Consider the following 20730-nt stretch of genomic DNA (forward strand, 5'->3'; position numbering starts at 1 on the left):
AGTGTCAACTCCACAGTGTCCATGACAACTCATTAAGCTGTGTGGCACTTGCTACCCATACACAGGAGTGAGGCATCTCAGCTTTCAGGCTCACGAGGCAGGGATTCCTGGAGAAGAAGGGGGGGAAAAAAAAAAAAAGAAAAAAATCAAAACAAAAAAAAATCAAAACAAAAATGTATGGGGATCTTTACCTCACCTGACATCAAGAGACTTCTAGCAAAATTAAACGCGTGATTTGGAATTCTTTAAGTTGCGAGATAGACATCGTCTTCACACTAGAAGGCAATTAGTGTCATTCATCACAAGTGTACCCAAAGCCCAGTAACATAATAATAACCCACGTAACACAGGAACATAACCCAACCCTTATACAGAAAGCTGTATGGAATCTTGAGAAGTAAAAGGAAAGCAATCTACAGCCAGACAGGGAAACCCCCAAAACCTTTCAGAAATTCGTAATTGTTGGGTCTTTGAAACTAGGCCATTTGAAGACGTCAGATCTTTCAGCAGTTAGGTCTCAAAAACATCTATTTCGGTTGTTCTGGAATAGCAATTTTTAGGTCTTTAAACTTCTCCAAATTCACATTTGTCAGCGTACTCCTTTTCAATCCTTTTCACGCTCTCCAGACGGACAAGGTGATGTTTGAAATTTGCCTGGTAGGATTTCACCTTTGTACTCCCCTACGTGCTCTGGATGGAAAAAAAAAAACAAAACAACAAAACAAACAGGAGAGGAATCCAAACCATGTAGTTTGAAGTATTTGGATCAAATGAAACTGTTCACTGATGAAGACATACTTTTGCCTACCTGTCCCCAGACAGGCAGAACAAGAGAGAAGCAGTTCTTCACATGTCTTCAAGCTCTTATTTGTATAAAGTGAAATACTGCTTAAAAGGTTAATGTTCTCCAATTTACAGTGTTCAATAATGGGCTTGCCTAAATAGGGAAGTTTGGACAACAGCTATGACAACTCTGGGAAGGAAAAGGGACTGTATGAGAAAGAAAAGAGCAAGCACGACTAATTTTTCCATCTAAACTTAGTTTAAAAAAAAAAAAGCAGTTTAGAGATCCACAAGCTGAACAAAACAGTCTGAAAACCCCCCACGCCCTAAGCCTCTGTTACTTATCCATTAGAAGTCATATCAGAAAACCAATGTAGTAGTCATGAATATACAACCAGTTTCTCCAGGAGAAACCTTAGATAAGCCCCATTAAGTTGTTCAAAAACATTTGTAACAGACAATCTGTAAAATCTGAACATGCTATGAATGTTTTGAATGCTTCAAATAAAGCCGTGTTCTTTGTCGTCCAGCTTTTCAAGATTAAAGCCTTTAGGATATAACGGTTCTTTATAGCAACTTTGCAAATAGCTGTACTGGGTCTGGCTTAATTTTCTTCTGGAGTAAATTTTCTTCACAGCAGCCCCTATAGCGCTGTGTTTTGGTTAACGCTGAGCAGAGCTCATACAGCAGTTTCCTTTTTCATTGCCGCCCCCTCTTCCCCCCACCCCCCCTCCAATTCCATCCAACCCTGCAGTGAGTAGGTTGGGGGTGGTCAAGAGGCTGGGAGGGGACACAGCCAGGACAGCTGCCCCCAACTGACCAAAGGGATATTCCATATAGGATCATATGCCCAGAGAAGCTGTGGATACCCCATCCCTGGAGGTGTTCAAGGCCAGGCTGGACGGGGCTTTGAGCAGCCTGGTCTAGTGGGAGGTGTCCCTGCCCAGGGCAGGGGGGTTGGAACTAGATCATCTTTAAGGTCCCTTCTAATCCAAACTATTCTACGATCATGCTCAGCAATAAAAGCTCAGGGAAAGGAGGAGGAAGGAGGGATATTCAGGATTATGGTCTTTGTCTTCCCATTGTAAACACCTGCTGGCTGAGAGGAAATAGATTCCTTATTTTGCTTTGCTTGTGCACAGCTTCGGTGTCCTATTAAACAGTCTTTGAGTTTTCTTGCTTTTGACCTTCTGTCCACCACCCCACCAGGGGAAAAAGTGTCAACCCACCACGACAGCCTAGGGTTTTAACTCACTAACTTTAGTACAATAAAGTAATTCATTCACATGTGGTGCTTAGCTTTCAGATACTCCAGTTTATTGTGGACTTAAAATAAAACACAATATTAAAAAAAAAGTAGACATCATGGAATGCCAGTAGTTACAAAAATTGAAATCATGCCATTGAAAATACATGTAGGCTTGTGTAAAAAAATATGGGGAGATAGGGGGAAAGCTTGTGGCAGAGAGTGAAGGAGGAGAGAAAAATATTAAGTCAGCTTAAAAAGAGAGATACATGACCCAAGATTTTTTTAATAGAAAATTTAATACCATTCTTTGAGTCAAACAATCCTGTCTAGAAACATACTCATAATGAAATTAACTCCAGGTTTTGAACCTCTAGATAACAAAATCCCTTGCCCCAGTTAACTTACATTAAGATAGCTTCTGTCTCCCACAAGTCATTCCCAAATACCCCTTGACTCATATAGTGTTTATCATGCTTAAGTTAATAGATTGTTTGCTACACAGTTACAAGAACAACAGTTACAATTCTTAAATTACAAAAATAGTTATCACTCATTAGTATTTCTATACATATCTCAAGCTATTATATGCACACTCTGTACAGTGGATGTTAACAGTGGTTAAGTTTGCTTCCTTAAACAAAACAAGAAAAAGAACTAAATCACTGACAGTCAGACCCTAAATATTCAGGCATCATAATATACTTGCATGTCTGGCACTAAATATCCCTGCCCATACAAAGTAAAAGCAGTTTCAGTACCCAAAAGACGTAGGTATCCAGGTTGTAAGACCCTTATGACGGCTGGTGGAAGGGGACAGTACGAGAACCAGCCTGTTACTGCCTCCAAACAGTCCCGCACTGTGCCGCAGGGCCCGACACTAACTTTAATTGCAGATTCCTTGCAGGCAACTGCTCCTGTAAAACAGGCCTGCCTATGGGCTGAAAAGCAGGTTTACATGACAAAAATCTGTACGGCAGCAGAACAAGCTACCCCAAACTACCCCGCTGGCAATGACCGGAATTCCCCAGCTAAAGGTAAAATAGGAAGGTGGCTTCTCAAGTAGACAAACACTGGATGTTTTTATCATATCCAAATTATTGTTTTCAACATGTTTTCATTGGGTTTTGGCTTGGGTTTTAAACCTTCCCCCCAAAGCCAAAAAAACAACCTAGATTTTTTGGCATGATCAGGGCCGACACCAACAAACGTTTTGCTGGTTGCAGCAGTCCATTATTGAAGTACATTGGTTGCACTTCCATTACTTATCCTTCCCTTTCAAAAGTAATAGTAAGCCTGGCAGTATTGTCAGGGTTGTGGCATTTTGTTATACGGGCAAGTGAAAAAAAAGTAATTCGTTTTCAGAGGTATTACTGCTAGTCTTATTTATCTCTTAACTCTCATGGGCCAGTCCAACTGCTGTTAAGCTTCAGGTAGCTGCCCAACTCTGAAACAAGTCACTGATTTCAGAAGATGCTGCCTGGGAACAGATAGATGTCCCACTATAGATCTGGGGGGTGAGAAGAAAAGTAAGATCACAACTAACCACCCCATCACCACCAAAAAAAAAAAAAAAGAAAACCCACAACAGAAAAAAAAAATGAAGCCTCAAATGCTAAATAAGAAATAACCTTTTTTCTTTTAAGATTTTCTGAATCTAGAAATCTTTTGCATACTACTCCAACCACTATCCTTCCCATCATGAGGGCACAACACTTCAGTCAGATGCTTGAAGACCTCAACAGTTCAATCCAAGCACTTAGAGATTCAGTGCTTAAATGGCTAGCTTTATACACCACACGCTAAAAAATCCAGTCATGTTTGCAATGTACAACTACGAAAAAAATGTATTTATTTGCAGAACTTCAAGGACAATTTGGAGCAAAGTCAACTAAGGCATGTATTTAAGTCTGCCAACAGAAGGCTGCAAAATATAAACACCACAATGTTAATATCAAGGTCACGCACAAATCAGAAGTGCATTAAGAACTTCAAAGCTGCACCATGCAGGAAAAAGTTACGCTCGTCTTCACAAAAGGTTAAGAATTAAGCAACTATCCCCTCAATAATCACGATGAGTAAAGAAGTTATGAATGAGCTTCTACAGGCTTTTCCCCACACCAGGAATTCAAGAGTAAGCGTCAGGTACCACACTTTTTTTAGTAATAGCGCTTCCCTTTAAATCTCTCCAAATGGATATTTGATGGTTAGATCTTTGAGTTTGTTTGGTGGCTTTATTCATTCACTTATTTTTAAAGCATCATATTTAAAATATGATAAGCATCATATTTAAAATATAAAATAGTTCTGTTTTTCATGTCAGAATACCCAAATAGCCAACATTCTTACACATTTTAGTGTTCCATGTTAATTTACCTTAAGTTATGGTTTTGAAGTTTTACAGTTATTCTATATAGAATACATTAAGTTTTGTTTTTCAATTGTGCCATTACAGTGCAACATTTGGACCACTGTTTTAAGAGAAAACAAACAGAGCTTCCATTTTAAAGTGCAACGGGTTTTGGTACAGGAATTGCTACAAAGCATTCAAGTGAAAAGAATTATACTAGAAATAAATCCCTTGTAACACAACACTACAGTGCCAGCATATACATATTTGATAGTTTTTGAAGATTATGGGGAAGTTACAAGTGAAATCACTTCAGAAGTCCTTCAGGAACTACCTCATATACAGGAAAACAAACCATAAAAAAAAAAAATTACGATTCTTCAAGTTGACCTTCTGGAGAGAATTTGTACTTACTGATTTACAGTGAAATGAAAGGCTTGCCTTTTTTATTTTAAAATCAAGATAAAAAAATGAAAGTGTGATAACTACAGGTCTGTCACACGGCTCTATTCTCATAGCTTTTTTAAAGAGTTATACAAGTTAATACTGACTTCCCTTGCTCCCTTAGCATATTTCCAAGCTCCACCACAGAAATCAAGTCTAAGTTAAACATTCAAACAGATGCTGACCTGTTTATAAGATGCTGACCTCATATGAGATGAGATGCTACATTAAAATGAGTAATTCAAATACTTGCCTTGTTTGGTTAGTAATAAGCTGACAGTTTTACAAGGATATACAAGCACACGCAGAACCTTAAGCCTGATTCTCCTATAACTGACTTAATTTGAGGATTCATCAATAGGATTCTTCACCTCACCCTTTATTTTTTAAGGTGAGAACTCTTAGTCATTCAGGAAGTCTAACTACAAATTGATGGTGTTAAAGTTTACATGCATTAGATATCCCAGATGACAGACATGAAGAGTTGTAGCTTCCCCCTTCCGCCACATACATAGAATTATTCCGCTCATAATTCTATATTTTAAGTTAGCCAATACCAAGCATTTCATGCAAGGCAAGATCCACAGATTGACGTATGTATTTTACTCAGCATGTCTGCCAAACTGTCAAAGGACAGCTTGAGTCTCAACACTGTGTAACGTCCCCCCTCCACGCTTATTCAAGCGGCATTCACTACTGTCCCCAAATAATTTCATCATTGTGCCATTCCAGTTATTTTAGATTACCTTTATCCTTTGAAGAAAAATTTTGTTTTAAATTGATATAAATATCTGCCTAGAGATGTTTTCTTCTTTTTCTACTTCAAAAAGCCAAATCAAAAAACCAAAAACTAAACAAAAAACCCAACCACTCTAGGTGTAAATACTTAGGCCTAGAAGGGGAAAAAAAAAATCCATATCACTTGCTGGCTGACTTCAGATCTGACATGATTTAAACCTGAATTCTCTCCCTACTCTCCGATATAAACAAATCTTTCTACAAGAGTTTACCTCTCTGCTTCTAGACAGCTCCTCTCTATCCCAGCCTTTAGTTATCACCTGTATCTTTTCAGACTATCAGCCACAGGACTGAACCTCATCTACACTCTAGGAAGATTAAAGTCAATTGTGGACTAGTTTCCCTCACAATTGTAAGCTGTAATAAAGAAGGTTTACTTTTAGTGCCCAGATTCAAGAATACTTTTCAGAACATAACTACAGTAACTCATCAGAACTGACTAGTCCAGGTCCAGAAGTTCTCCAAAGCCAAAAGCTGACATCTTCATCTTATCAACAATTATATGAAACTGACAGTTTAGCTTCCAAAATTTTTCATAGATATTCAGCATAAGCTCTCATAACAATTCAAACAGACGAGTGGGTTTTTTTTCTACTGCGACTTCATTTCTTTTAAATCAGTCTTACATAATCGATATTTCCCCACCACCCCCACCCAATTAGGTCCACCTAAGAAAGGCCGATAAAGAAAAGAGTAATTAGTTTAGACATGTATCTTCACTGAAAGTACAGGAGCGTAAGAGATTGTTAGTTGCAAGAAGTTACTCAAGAGCCTTTTTCCATAGTGTTTATTTCTAATTCATTTTATGTAGCTTATTTTCAGGAGATGGGCAGCATAAAAACCACAACATCTATTTTAAAAAATATATTATTCATTACGATGCAACAGTCTCAACGGTATCTTCTTACAGCTGCATTTTATCTAATTCAGAAATAAAACAATCATGATCTAGTTAAAAAGTCTCGTACCTAACCCTTAGAACAGTCAGCCTTCAGAAGTCAAGCAGCTTTGGACACCAAATTTACAATCACCATGTTTGATAATAACCCCGGAAATTCTCCCTGTGCAAACTATCCTACTGAAACTATTTAATAGCTTTGTTAATAAGTCAGTCTCATGATTACATCAGCATTTACTCTTACGGAAAGCATTGCTTTATTCTCCCTTATATAATTTTGATGTGAACCAAGTGCTCTGGAGGTTCAGATTACTGTGTTGCTTACTGAGCCTGCAGACTAAATATAGACACCCCAACAAATTAACACTTACAAGTAGTTTAGATACACAGTATATTAAAACAATAGAAATGATGAAAACTTACATCAAGCTGCCCAAACCCATGCTCTAACAGTTTCCCACCTAGTTCAAACTGCACAATCTTGATTTTAATACCTGTACTCAAAAGTCTGCTAAAAAAAAAGGTAGAATGACACAGTCAAATTTTTTACCCATACATCTTCTACAATCTTGAATTTTTCCTCTGGGGGTTGGTTTTTATTTTGTTTTTAAACACAACTCTAAATCTAGTAACGTACATTCTCCTTATAACATCCCAGAGGTAGCAGGAGGGAATATGAATGAAAAGATGCCAGATTCTAGAAATTCCACATTCAAATATAGTGTCATCCAAGAGAGCTTTCCTGGCTTTCACAGGCTGCACGTCACCTCTAATCATGTATAACAAATGAAAATTAGAATCCCAAATTAAAGAGCTATTGCCACCGGTTTACTAATAGAAGTTTCACACCCAGATACCTCAAAGTAATCTTATTACTTAAGTAGTAATACTGCCAGTTTCAATAGCAAATACCAAGAAATGAAGTATAAACGTAAAGTTTATGAGTATCAATTTTTCTAAAACACTCATTAGTGACACATTTCACCTAAACACAGACACACACACAGTTACTCTAAGTTGATGTACCACACTGTGAGGAAAGGTCCCAATTCAGTTCAAGAATCTGATGTTCCCCCTCTCCCTCCCACCACACAACTTGACAGAAGTGCTTACAGTAATAAAAAGCAAACAGAAGGGGAAAACACGACATTTAACAAGTGCATCTATATACATTTTGCACCTTTTCCCTCCTTGCATCTAAAGTGAACAGGTCACCATGTTCGCTATGCTTTACATGCACGTACTCTCCCCTTCACGTAGTACCAGTCCTATTCAAAGGATCTCTGCAAGCATCAACCGCAGTCATTCCACACTAACCAACAGGTGCTTTTACTGCGGGGGCTGAAGTACATTTAAATATTCTGACTGGCCCAGCTGGTAGGTTGTGTTTCCTCCACAGTCCACATACTGGTATCTCTCCTGGGATATTTGCTCAGAGTGGCCAAAGTAAGAAGTTGTCACTGTCACTCTGAAAAAGACAAAACAGAAGAGAGATTTGTTTTGTAAGGGACTTAAGTTCCCTATTCTAAAGATCAGTGTTTCTACATTACCAGGGTTTTTAAGGAAAAAGTTTTGGAACAAAATATGTAATATTATTAAGAAGAAAGTTTTAAATAAAGTTAAAAACAATACTAGTTACCACAACAGATTTTCTCCATCAAAGACATTTGCTTTCCTGAGCACAGCCTTATTTTTTCCTAAAGATGGTAAAGCTGAGGTTTATTCATTAATACCTTGCTTTGCAAGGAGAAAGCAAACGATCATTAGAGAAGCTACAGCCACGGTTGGTCTACAAATCTTCCCTCTTGCCACACACTGCCCCCGCCCCAAGAAAGCCCCCCCATGCTGCTATTTATGCAATCAGTCACAAAAAGCAGACCCTGGCAGAGTACCAGCAGCCTGTAACCACTTCAAGATCACGAAGATCTCAGCAATTTTTGAACAGTGGCTGGCACACAAACTCATTTCAAAGCATTTGAGACCTTGATAGCTCTGCAGCTACAGCCCAACTGCAGAGCAGATACAGTAATAACAGTTCTGCCTATTCAAGTGTCTTTACCAGATGAAAGACACAGTTCAGTTTCAAGAACTATGAAGCTACTACACTAGAAAACAAGTTGATTTCATTTTATCTATGACGCACAGACTCCAGGATTAAGTATTTCTGAGTAATATTTCAATGAGAATTACATGGCTTTTAAAGTTGTTTCCAACAACTAGGAAGCTTCCATACTTACTGCATCATCACTACTATGTTATGCACTTTGATAGATGCTAAAGTACAGAAGTCACTGCAAAAAAGAAAAACAGCTGTTAGATTTGCATCAAGCTTTTACAGGTAATTATCTAAAAAGCAAGAATCTGTGGCTTCAACTGGAAATTCTGTTACCTTTGTACATAGAGGCTACAGAGTTGCTAGCAACGGCAACTAAAATACTTCAAAAACACTGCCTATGACTGTAGGCTCACCTAGGTCTACTTTTATATACATCGTGTTGCTTTCACATGAACTATAGTCACATGTGCTTGCTTATGTGCAATGTTTGCCAACAAAAGTGTCCTGTGAGACAGTGGTCACTCCATCTTTCAAAAGCTAATCAAAGTTAACCTCAACGACTACATTAAAGAATGACAATACCACTTCGTCACTGATGAAGACTTCTACTATGAAGGAATATAGACACAATTTGCTGCAATTTCACTTCATGTTGTTAAATTTATACACAGAAAGGAAAATTTACAACAAAAGATCAATGTTATGCCAACTTCAGCATCTTTTCATGTAAAAGCAGCAACTTCTATCAAAAAAAGGTCTTGAGGGGCTTGCTGTTCTTGCTTGAAAAATATCAAGAACTTAGGAAATTCCCTTTTTTTTTTTGCACTCATCCACTTCTGCATTCTGCAGAATGACCTTTTACCAATCTGCAGAGATTTTGAAGTTACTGTCAGAGTTATTATTTTCTTGCAAGATACCTTTTCGAACTTACATTTTCTGACGTGCACCTACATACCAGTTACACAGAGCACTATATAAGTGCATACTCTTTTCCCACCCCCCTCCTTAAATCAATTGCTCTTGGTCACAAATTTTTCAGCTCTGGAACGAAAGGCATGTGACCAGTTCAACAGGGTGGCATGGCAGCCACTCACAATATTTGCATGCCATTGTCATTCTTTTCCCCAGCACCAACAAACATATAGTGAAGTACTAAACAGTGAACAGACACAGGTGATCCAAATTACATGAAAATAAAAATAAGACATTTGGTATTATAAGTTTTTTTATATTGGTATCTATAGTAATGACAAATTTTTTGATTTTTTTTCCTACTAGGCTTAAAACAAGATTTAGTTAGACCAAATGCCAGATATTCTCAGTTATTGTACTTTTCTAATCCAAAATATAGACAGCCTGTAACATAATATAAAGCCAGCTTGTACCTAACAGCACATCCTGGCTGATGAACAGAGAGGTACAAAACCAATGTACTGTTTTTTAAGTCCAGATCATCTGGAAATAAATCTGTCTAAAATTAAACCAAGAAAAACCACATATCAACCAACCAATAAGGAAAAACAAAAAGACACCGAAACAAAAAACACACACACAACGAAACTGTAGGTAGGAAACTCCATTGAAGGTGAACTCCACATTGACCCAGCTCTCTAAAATAAATGGGTGGAAGTGCCCTGTATGATGCTGATTTCATCACACAGGTCTGCTGAATCCAGATGATCGTACGCAGACACCTCAGGTCTCTCAGGTCTCCTGTATTCAACCTAAACCGATTTTACAGGACTCTCCAGGATCCAAACAACTAGCTAGTTATAGCTAACAGAACCTAAACTGACTAGCTAGGGAAACACTGAAATGTGATCCACCGTACAACCCCCAATGCTACCACACAAAGTAAATGGCACAACTTCTCTGCAAATACATTTCTGCTGACTGGAAAAAGTCAGTTTTAGCACCACTATAATTTTTTACTAAGACCCATGAGATATTTAGAGGTCAGTACACTTACAACATGTAGCTCATTTCATCTTGTATGACTGTGGGCACCATATAGTCAATCTAAAAAAAAAAAAAAAACCAACAAAAATAGCCCAATGAAAACACAAGTAAGTAGATCTATATATGAAAATTAACATGTATTCAACTTTGAAAGCCTATTCTATTTACCTGTTTCATGTCCAGAGGACCAATGTTGGTGATGTTGTTTAGCCGTGCTTTGCCAATAACTGTTTTTGAAAACTGAACTTGGGCTGTGATATTTGCCACTTCAACAGAATAATAGTTGTTGTTTGTTATATTTAGTGTGTTCTGAAAAAAACCCAAACACAACACAAAACAGTAACGGCTATTCATTTGGTGTATCTTGATGAATACACATTTTGAAATTTGTGCCTGAGACAGTAATACCTGAAATTAGGCAAGTATATTTTCCTGACTTCTAGGATTGGGAGGGAGGGGTGTAAGGGACCATCACTTACTCTCCTCCTCATGTTTTTTTGGCATATATTGAGAAGCACAAATGTCTGTACAACTTCCATGGTGACCACCCTCCATTGCAAATACTGCAGTTCTTCCTATCCTCAATTATTCCTTCCAGGAAATTTAGCCATCATAAGACTCTTTTCTCTCATGGCTGCTTTGCTTTACTTAAAATAAGGAACTCTACCAAAAGTCTTTATGCAATCCTGTATTGACTGCATTACCAAGAAGCGTATGGAAAGAACTCTAAGTTTTAAGGTGGATAAGAAATTATTTTTCCTCAAAACCAATTTTGACAGATGCCTAATACCAGGAAGCATTTAAAAAACATTCCTACATACACACACTACATTCACACATATTCCAAAAATAATGTAAAGAACTGTAAAGTCAGTGTTCCCATGAAAACAGAAGACCCAATGGTAGCTTGCAACTACACCTCTATTAGCTATAGCTACAGGAACCAGCTACAGCAGGTCCAGTTACATTTTTCAAACTGGTAATTTTAACTGCTTGTATTTCTTAAGGCACTAACTAAGTTTACCAGCTAGGTACAATTTCTATGCATATTAAACTGTCACAGTAGTATCTCTTGTCGCATTTATCCATTACAAACATCCAAACAGATAGCAAGACTTACCGTAATATTTAGATATATTATACGTCTACCCTGTTCATAAGTGACATATACTGACTTCACACCAATGTATTCAACATCGATTGAACGAGGAAACAAGAAGAATACAGCCAGTCCAGAAAGTAGTAAACATACAATTACAGAAGCAGTCACGTAGAGCTTTCTGCAGAAGATAAAAAGAGAGCACATTTCAGAGTCGAAAGCACATTAAGCAATAGTGGCATGTTATTTTAAGTGATAAGGAGCATGACTAGTCAATACAACTAGTTCAGTCTATTTATAGTTTCCCTTGGCTTCCGAAGGGGAGAAAAAAACCCAACTACGCTGCACTTCACATCTATGTCTCAAAGAGATGTTATTCTTGTATATACACACCAGAAATCAAGTTTCAAACATGTGGTTATCCCAACATCTGTAACTTACAGAGGAAAATGGAAGAGGTAAATATTTATATGCTTTGAAACTTAAGCACTTCCTCTTAAAGTCTATTTATAGCAGAATTTTTGTCATTCTGCAGGACTCTTGCAAAACACACCGAGAAAGAATAAAGCTCTTACAAGTCGTAAGAGACTTTCAGGGAAAGTGTTAGACTCCTGCTAAGGAACACAAAATTCATAATTAACCTAATACTAAAAAGGCCGTGTATGTACAATAATTTTAAAAGTACACAAATAAAAGGCTCCATTTCAGCTCCAATTTTGTTTCAAATTCGTACTACTATTACATAAGATATACAATCCAGGATAGTATTATGTGAAGTTATTGGGGGATTTTTGCCCCCTGGCATTCATTTCTATTTACTATAGAAACACCCACACATTAAGGAAAGAAAACCAACAAGAAGTGTCAGAACAAGAAGCCCTGAGCACTGTAATTAAACCTTTAAGTAGATCCCAGGGGGGAAAGAAAAAAAAGCAGCACTATATCAGGATGATGAATTTGTTGATTTTGCTAGCTTTACAGATGAATTTCTAGGTGACCTGTTTTGTAGTAGCGGCTCAAAGAAGTTATCACTTTGCTCAGACTTTAACATTGAATATGTATCTGTTTAGATCAATTAAAATGCTACAGAGATTGACAAATACTTGCATAATTACTGTAGACATTCAGATAAATAACTACATGAAGAGATAATACAGTATTACTTGGCTTCATAAGACATACTGTGATGGGAGTATGCACACCTGTTAATAAATAACTCTCCAAGAGTTAAAGGTTAAGGCTGATATTACTCATGAGCAGGGTTCTTCCAATACTGAACGCAAGAAAACATTCCAGTGATTTTTTGCTTAATTCTTCTTAACACTATCTCCTTTAAATTGCTGAATTTTAACTAGAATAGAAGAATTGACTGTAGATTCATGTACAACAACTAATTATTAACTTACGTTCTTCTTGGCCTCAGTCTCTGATCACTGTATGGAATTAATGCTACCAGCTGATTTTCCTGCCCTGGAAACAAAAACACCCTTTCAGAATTTAAACCAACAAAGAATAAGTATTGTTGCAGCTACTTCAAACAAAGACTGCCCGTTATAACTTAATGGCACCAAAGAATAAACACTAAAGATAAACATTTAAATTCCAGATAATGACCCAAGTAGAACACTACTGTAGCTTATGTCACTTTCTGCAAAAGAGTATGGCTTACACAACACCAAGAGGAAAAAAACACCAAGCTCACAAAGAGCAAAACAGCAACAAGTTCTGCCTCTCTGCTGCATACATGCACAGGAGATGACATGTCTCTGTCACCGTTTCCTCGAGAGAAACAGAGGTACATAACAGCTTCCAGCTCTCTATGCCAGGTAAAATCACAGGAAAAAAACACTCAGAAGCTCAGGCAGTAAGAACCGATCCAGAAGGCATTCTGTATGTACTCTTCTTAAAACAGAAGTCAGGTTTGTTTAAATCCAGATACATGTATCAATTTGTGTGGCTTTGGCAACACAAGTTATACATATACTACATTGTGGAAATCAGTGGTATATGCAACCATTTCTCACGGGACTGAGCTGCAGCACTTTGGAAGCCAAAAAAGTATTTACTGGAATTTCTCCAAGCAACAAGTTACTTCATGAGACAGCATTTTCAAAACAGGGATATCTTAACAGTAAAATTAAAAAAACACAAACACAGATGAGCTGTTGAAAATACACAGACTACATCTGCCTTTATAGCTTTTGCTATACAAGAAAATGGAATTAAGATTCATCCATATGACAACAGAGGCGCCTCAAGACCAAGTCAGATTTGCATTTTTTAAGCTAAATGCAGAATGTGAACAGCATTACCACTTAGCTAATCAACCACTTCGAAGTGATTCCATTCTGAATCACTAAGCTGCGCAAAGCATGCTAACTAAGCAGGCAGTTTTATGTAACATCAACCTTCTAAAAAACCTTTACCAATTTAAAATGGATTTTTATCTCAACTTCAATGAAGCATCGTCAACCTTTGAACAAAACAGCACAGTCCTACTTTCATACTTAATCATACTGAAAAGGTAAATCTGTCCAAGTAACAAAACACATTTTCATGTGTTTATTATGCAGTTTATCCATCATGTCACATGTTACAGTCTTCCTTACTAGTCATGCGGTTATTTTATGAACAATTAATTCTTCCCCTCTCCCCTCAAAAAACAGCCCCAAACACAAAACCTTCTCATCAGTTCCTCCCCACAGTCAAAGGGAAGATCTTCAGCGAGGTCTGTTTCTAAACAGCTATTCAGGCGGCTTATCATATAGGAAAGAAGTTTAATAAAGCAGAATATTTTATTAGAAGAAAAGGAAAAGCAAAGGATGAGGGCAGCAAGCAAACAAAACAGTCAGGGACAAAGAACTAATGCTCTGCAGACTACTCCTTCCCAAGGCAGACAGAGATCCTATATATTTTCAATTCCCAGCTGGGGTCCCTCTGCCTAGGGGAAAGCAAGGGGCACTGGCAGAAGTGAGGGCAAGAAAATTCACTATAAATAATGAGGAAAAAGGCGTTGTATCACAGGCATACTTTCACACTCTGTATTTGCAGTTATTTTTGCAAAGTTATATATTGATTCAAATAGTTTCAAAATAGGTACTTAAAAAGAGATGCGATTAAATATCACAAAAATAAAGGTTTGCAAATTCAACTTGGAAGAGCTAGGATTATGTGTGAATTTAAAGCTGAGAAGCAAGAAACACTGGCATTGTAAAGACAGAAGACCCAACAGGTAACAGCCAAAGCTGACTCAATTTGTTTCATTCATCCAGTGTAATTGTAACAAAATGCTTGGTGCTAAGAAGTCAAAAAGATGAAAAAACTTCATCTTGACTAGGAGAGCTATTTGTTACTGATTATTATAGTTACAAGTGCACATGGTTATGAGGTAGATTTTATAGGTTAAAGAAAGAAATAAAAAAAACTTGCCTCGTGGAATTCTTCCTGTTCCCTGGCAAGTCGGGCAGGTGACACTGTCTCTTCCCGTAAATTCCACATAGGGAAACTGCGATACGTCTCCACATCTGCCATCTTCGTTGTGCGATTCTGAGTGAACTAACCCATTCCTCATATTATCAGACACTGTGCCTCCATCATAGCCATCTTCCTTGCACGTATGCATAGGCAGGTGAGAAAGTGATTTTCCCATGTCTAAAATAAAAGTCAAAAAGAAAGTTTTCAGGGAGAACAATTCAAACATAACTGGCATTTATCCCTCCGCATCAAGTAACTCTGAAAAGACTCCTGTTGCCCTCTGTTCAGATCCCTTAAAACCTGCAAAGCACAAAGGCCCTGTCAAGCTGGAGTCAATCCCAAGCTGTAAGAACCTGACCTGCCTGGGAGCTTTGTTCAGACCCTCCAATATGCAGTGGTTGAAGGGAGATCAACCAGAAGCTTTTAAGTTAGAACAGTACAATTGCTGGCTAAAGGTTGCAACACTCTAGCAGTACTTTTCAAACGACTGTTATTGTACAGACTTTCACACAACGCATTAATCTTTGTACAAAAAAAACCCCAAACTATTCAAGACTGGGCTCTAGAAAGCAAGTTTGAAATTTTCAGTGGTTTCTACACACACTACAGACCCAATTCTAATAAGCTTTTTAGGCTGGACGTGTTTTGAGAACATGAGATCAGCTACTCATTGCCAAGCTAGAAATATAAATCTCCAGGTGTTTAAACTGACGATTCCCTTTTAATCCAGAAGAGGACTGATTCACAGGAAAGTCAAGGAAAAAAATGGGAGTTACTTTAACATAGCTGCTGGCAATATGTAGCATTTGTAAAGGCTTGTTAAAAAAAAAAAGTAGTATTAATTACAAAAGTATGCAAGTTTTAAAATTTTCTCATTGCTGTAACTTTTCAGCCATGATACTGAAGCTACCTTGAAACACAGAACACTTGAAACTAAAGGCTGTAATGAAGTGATGCAAGCGGAAACCTTCCTAATTTGCAACAGGTGGAAAATAAACTCAAAGTTAAAAAAAATAAAATTCGTGCAGCAGTGGCAATCAGTTGTCCAGCCTATCCCCATAACCCATTTTACTTACTTAACACAGAGACACCAGCCACTCAGTTCACCAGTGTCTTGGGGAACAGGATGATTTTAAAAGAATATGCAAAACTTAAGGTTTTTTTCCATTTTAAGTGCCATTTTTAAAGCAGCTGCTAGTAATTATCACATTGGTTCACTGAGAAAGGAAGTCCTAAGAGGAACATTAAGAGAGCAAAACAAGTCAGAAAGAATATTTTAAAGCAACCACTCAGAACAGGAAGATCTTAAATATGGTGATGGTAACATGAGCACAACATTAATTGGTTATATTGCCACAAAGGCTAGGTGAATGGAGGAGGGGAAAAGACAAATGCCAACAAGTCCTAGCTACTGTTTCACCAAATACGCAGCATTATTTTATTGATTTAAGTCATTAAACCCTTACAAGAAGGAAAACTATTTATCCTTATGCTGCTACAGCACTTTTAAAATGTTATAAGTATGGGAGCCATTCAATAATAGAAATTGTTGAATTGAAAAGTAAAACTATTGAGCTATTAAAAAAAAACTTTCTGAAAGAGCTGTTTATAATGTTGACAATTATTACACATGGGGTTTTTGCTTACTGTTTTCTTTGTAGCTGACCTACAGCCTTTCAGCTCCGAAACTTGAGTCTTGCAGCTTAGGCAACAGCTGTCACAGATATAGGTCTGAAAGCTTAGGCATCAGTCCCTGGTGCTGTTGTGCTACAACTGTATTCAACTTACCTGCCCTACTGACGGTAGGCCCAGGCTATGTCTACATTAACGACTAAATACAGAACAAGCAGCAACTCTGTAGAAATTAACAGTTATTGAGGATCCAACAACCACACTATACATGGCTTTGAGTGTTTACTTCATATTAGCTCTTGTCTAGACTGACAACACCCACTCACAAATGAAGTGCACCTTCTAGTTTTAGCTTCTTCCAAAAGAAAAAGAGTTCATGCGCTCCCAGATCGCACTGTGGTGTGAACCATGGTGCGGCAAGTAAAGATGACTGGGAACTCATTTCAAGGGCACACCCTTTATTTGAATTAAAATATTAATGCAGATGTATCCTCCACTGCCAACTGTACCTGAGCTTCTATAATTAGATTTTAATACTGTTATTCTACTCACAGAAACTTAGGAGAGACATGTCTCAGTTCAAAAGTGAGAAAACAAGACAACCACCTTCAAGTGAACTGTGTTCTTCTAACATGCTTCCCCTCCAACCAAGCACTGAACTTATTACAGCTGACCAAAACTCAGGAACATTTTGTTCTTTTATCCAGCACTTACATGCTGAACAGTAGTAGTTCCAAGAATACATCAACTTCGTATGTGTCAGTCTCTGTACTGTCACCAAAGTCACAAACCCTACCTCCTTAACAGCTGTGCTTTGACCTAGTCTCTCCCTCACAACTGTTGTGTATATTCCAATCTCCTTGGACTTGTCTGGATTTCCCCTGAATTCACAGTTTGTTAGAAAGAGTTCATTAAATTAAAAAAATGCTGTGATAAGCGGCTTTTATTTAAGGCTGCACCCTTCAGCTTGCTATAGCACTGCAGCGGGATAGTGCAAAACCCAATGTCCCAGGCACACAGAACCACCGCATCCTGAGTTAAATACAAGACCTGGGGAAAAAACTTGTTGTTTATAAACTCAGTGAAACTTCATAGAGTTAAAGTAGATTGCTATGCTTCTCCAAGAAGTTAGGGTAGCCTATTTCTTTTTAAAAACAGCGAGAGACTTTGAATCGCAACCACCTTCTACTTTATCAGCCGTGTCTTAATCACGAACATCACCGGCTCCTCCAAAACACGGAATTCAGCCGGGGAAGGCAATGACTTCGCAGCCGCAGGCGGGCACCTCCGCCGCTGCCCTCCACCGCCCCTTTAGAGACACCCCCCCTCAGCAGACACCGCCTGCCCGGTGAGTCTGGCGCTGCCAAAAACACAGGAGTCAAGAACCTCCCCGAGATGTACGGATTTCCTCGCTCGCCGAGCCGGAGCAGCGGCTGCCCTCGCAAACATGGCGAAGTTTCCAGCCGCCAGACGCAGACCAAGGCCCGGCGAGCTCGGCCGCTGCCGGGCTGCCCCGGGCGGGCCCTTACACCCGCCCGGCCGGCGGACGAGGAGGGTCTCGGCGCGGGAAGCCGCCGCGGGGTAAGCGAGACCCCGCCGCGGGCCGGCCCAAGCCTCGCCGAAGCCCACGACCCACCGCCGCGGCCCCCCCGCCCGGCGCCCAGCTCCACCAGGGCCTCGCGCTCCGCCCGGCTCCTGCCCCGGGCCCGCCGCCGCCGGAGCGGCCTTTCCCCACCTGCGGCGCGGGCTCCGCGGGCCGGGCCGGGCAGAGAGGGGGAGGCAGGAACGGAGGCTCCAGGTGCGACGCAACCTCCCCAGCGCTAAACCCCGGATCCGGGGCCTGCGCAGGCGCGGAGCGGCGGGAGGCGGTGCCGCGTCGGGCTCGGCCCGGCCGCCGCTACCGGCCGCGGGCGGGGCTGGGCCCGGTTCTCTGTGGGAACTGGGGCGTCCGAGTGTGAGGCGGTGGCCGGGCTGAGGGGTGCTACCGGGCACCGGGGGTCGGGGTAGAAGTAGGAGGAGGGAAAACCGGGAGATGGCGTAGGGCGAGTCTCCGCCGCCCTGAGTTTCTCTGCCAGCGGCCGGCTGCGGTGCTGCCTGCGGGTGTGTGGGCCCTGGCCTCCACCTAAGCTGTGTTTGCCTTAATCACGGGAAAAAAAACCCCTGAGTTTACTTTGTGGGGCCTTCACCATCCTTATTTTCTGTTCCCTGTTTGACAGCTCCAGTGGAAGTAACTCGCGAATGCTGTGTCCTAGGGGAAGCCCCATGCTCGAGCAAGGAAAGCTGTGGCAGGTCAGCAAAAAAGGTCGTAGGAAGCGAGGACACACCATCACCACAATTATGTTTTGTAACTCGTGTCACAAGGTTGCAAGTACAGCTGATGTTTATTCAGGGCATGGGCAGTGGGGTGTTGCCCGCGTGATGTGCCAGAGCAAAGTGAAGCACCTTGGAAGTGAATAACTTGTGATTGTTGCCCTTTGTGTGCCTGCATCTGGTCCGTGAAAACCACTACCCAGTGTCTGTGGCAACACAGAGGACCACTCCTGTGTGGGGTTGTGGGGGCAGCAAAGGGACAAGAGCTGTGGGATGAAGGAGCCTGGGGGATCAGGGAGGAGCTCTGCCTGGTTTGGGAGTCCTGTCCCAGCTGCAGGAATGTATCAGGCTGAGGGAAACACTGTGATTCACACCACATATCAAAGTGCAAGGGCAAGCATAGGGGCAGGGCTCCAGGGAGAGGGTGAGGAAGCAAGGTCCTTACACCAGCTTGGGCTGATCATGAGTCTGGAGCATGGTGCCAGGCTTCTCCTGAGGCTGGGAGGAGACAGGCTGCCTCCAGCAGCCACCCAGAGCTGGGGCAGACGTGAGGCCACCTGCAGTACAGCCCTGATGGCAGTGTGTCTGTCACCTGGCTGCAGGTCCAGGAAATGATCAGCACAGAAAACAACCTTCCCTCACCTAAACATGCACTCAGAAAAAAAGGTCTGCACATATCTTTGCCTGGGCCAATGCCAGCCCATTTATTCCCTTTATCCTTGGAACTTCCTGGTGTTTTCTGCGAGTTTAAGAGGTTTCAGCTAGCAATAGGCCTTAGCCTTCATCATTCAGTTCAAGTAAAGTCCTGCATGCTGATCGCTGGTGGCTTGACTCTACTTCTCTAACCAGGCATGGCCAAACTCCTAACAGTATTGGCAAGAGCTGGGATGGGGTTGTCCCTTGTCCTTCTGGTAGACCTTCATCTGAGTCTTTGGCCTGTCACTGTTTAAGGTCCCTGAGGTGCCCATACAAAGGTCCCCATGCAGCAAGATTGACCACAGTACTTTGTGGGTTCCTAACTATAAAATGATGTGTAAGAAACCTCTAACAGATTCCTGGCATGCTCAGGACTTACACAGAGCTTGTATCTTGCTTTAGGGCACCAGCAAATGCCAAATGATGTGAATTTGGTAGCCTCAGGCCTGGCTATTGCTTTCACTGGCTTTTGGTTCTGGCACAACTTTATATTGACCCAAGGAGCGCAAAATAGAGTGTAAAAAAATTGCCATATCTTCCAGCTGTCCAAACAGAAAGTGTGAACACAGAACCTTTGCCTTTTAAATTGTTTTAAATAATAGTGGCTGCCAGGTACATTGACCTAAATCATCATACATCGGGGGTATGCCAGACAAGGTCTTGCGAAGAAGTTTTTGGAAGAGCTTTGAAAGGTCCCGCTGAGTTCTGGCAACTCAAAGTTACTCAGTCTTACAAATTCTCTCAATACAAATTTATTCAAGGGAAACATTCCTAGCAAATTTGAATTAACGTGGGGATTTTGATCAAATTACAAATTTTCACCTTAGACTGCAGCAGTTTTTATCCAACACTTTAAGCCCTTAAACTAATCTATAAGGCGCTATGCACGTCAGGATGTTACAAGGTTACCAAAGAGAGTGTTTCCCTTGCCAGGATAGATGCAACAGTTGAAATAAAGCTTTCCGGATGGTTCTCTGTTACTGTT

The 20730-nt window shown here is 40.3% G+C and overlaps 2 protein-coding genes across 5 annotated transcripts in view; one reads left to right on the forward strand and one right to left on the reverse strand.

Moving 5' to 3' along the window:
* Positions 1-3864: 3864 nt before the first annotated feature.
* On the reverse strand, positions 3865-18615 carry TMEM106B (transmembrane protein 106B). 4 transcript variants are annotated; one of them, XM_054191346.1, is made up of 8 exons: positions 18475-18614; positions 15063-15284; positions 13040-13103; positions 11655-11814; positions 10703-10843; positions 10545-10594; positions 8757-8810; positions 3865-7987 (listed from the first exon to the last, which is right to left on the reverse strand). In XM_054191346.1, exons 2-8 carry the CDS (start codon positions 15280-15282, stop codon positions 7849-7851), a joined length of 828 nt encoding a protein of 275 aa, XP_054047321.1. In that variant the 5' UTR covers positions 15283-15284; positions 18475-18614; the 3' UTR covers positions 3865-7848. The 4 variants fall into 4 exon arrangements, with proteins under 4 accessions (XP_054047321.1, XP_054047322.1, XP_054047323.1 ...); XM_054191347.1 differs by lacking the exon at positions 18475-18614 and adding an exon at positions 17922-18093; XM_054191348.1 differs by lacking the exon at positions 18475-18614 and adding an exon at positions 16184-17901.
* LOC128905111 (uncharacterized) overlaps positions 17309-20730 on the forward strand; it is a 36046-nt gene continuing 32624 nt past the window's right edge. Inside the window, exons 1-2 of the mRNA XM_054190595.1 lie at positions 17309-17324; positions 18093-18320. Of these exons, the coding sequence (XP_054046570.1) occupies positions 17309-17324; positions 18093-18320 (244 nt within the window). The remainder of the gene's footprint in view (positions 17325-18092; positions 18321-20730) is intronic.

The sequence above is a fragment of the Rissa tridactyla genome, chromosome 2 (genome assembly GCF_028500815.1).
Source record: "Rissa tridactyla isolate bRisTri1 chromosome 2, bRisTri1.patW.cur.20221130, whole genome shotgun sequence".
NCBI lineage: Eukaryota > Metazoa > Chordata > Aves > Charadriiformes > Laridae > Rissa > Rissa tridactyla.

Bases quoted from the DNA above. Each gene is read 5' to 3' on its own strand.
- TMEM106B (XM_054191346.1), bottom strand. From the start codon at position 15,282: ATGGGAAAATCACTTTCTCACCTGCCTATGCATACGTGCAAGGAAGAT. The intron at 10,844-11,654 runs GTAAGTCTTGCT...GGTTTTTTTCAG, and splicing joins TAATATATCTAAATATTACG to AACACACTAAATATAACAAA. The intron at 8,811-10,544 runs GTAAGTGTACTG...TCTTTTTTGCAG, and splicing joins GATGAAATGAGCTACATGTT to TGACTTCTGTACTTTAGCAT.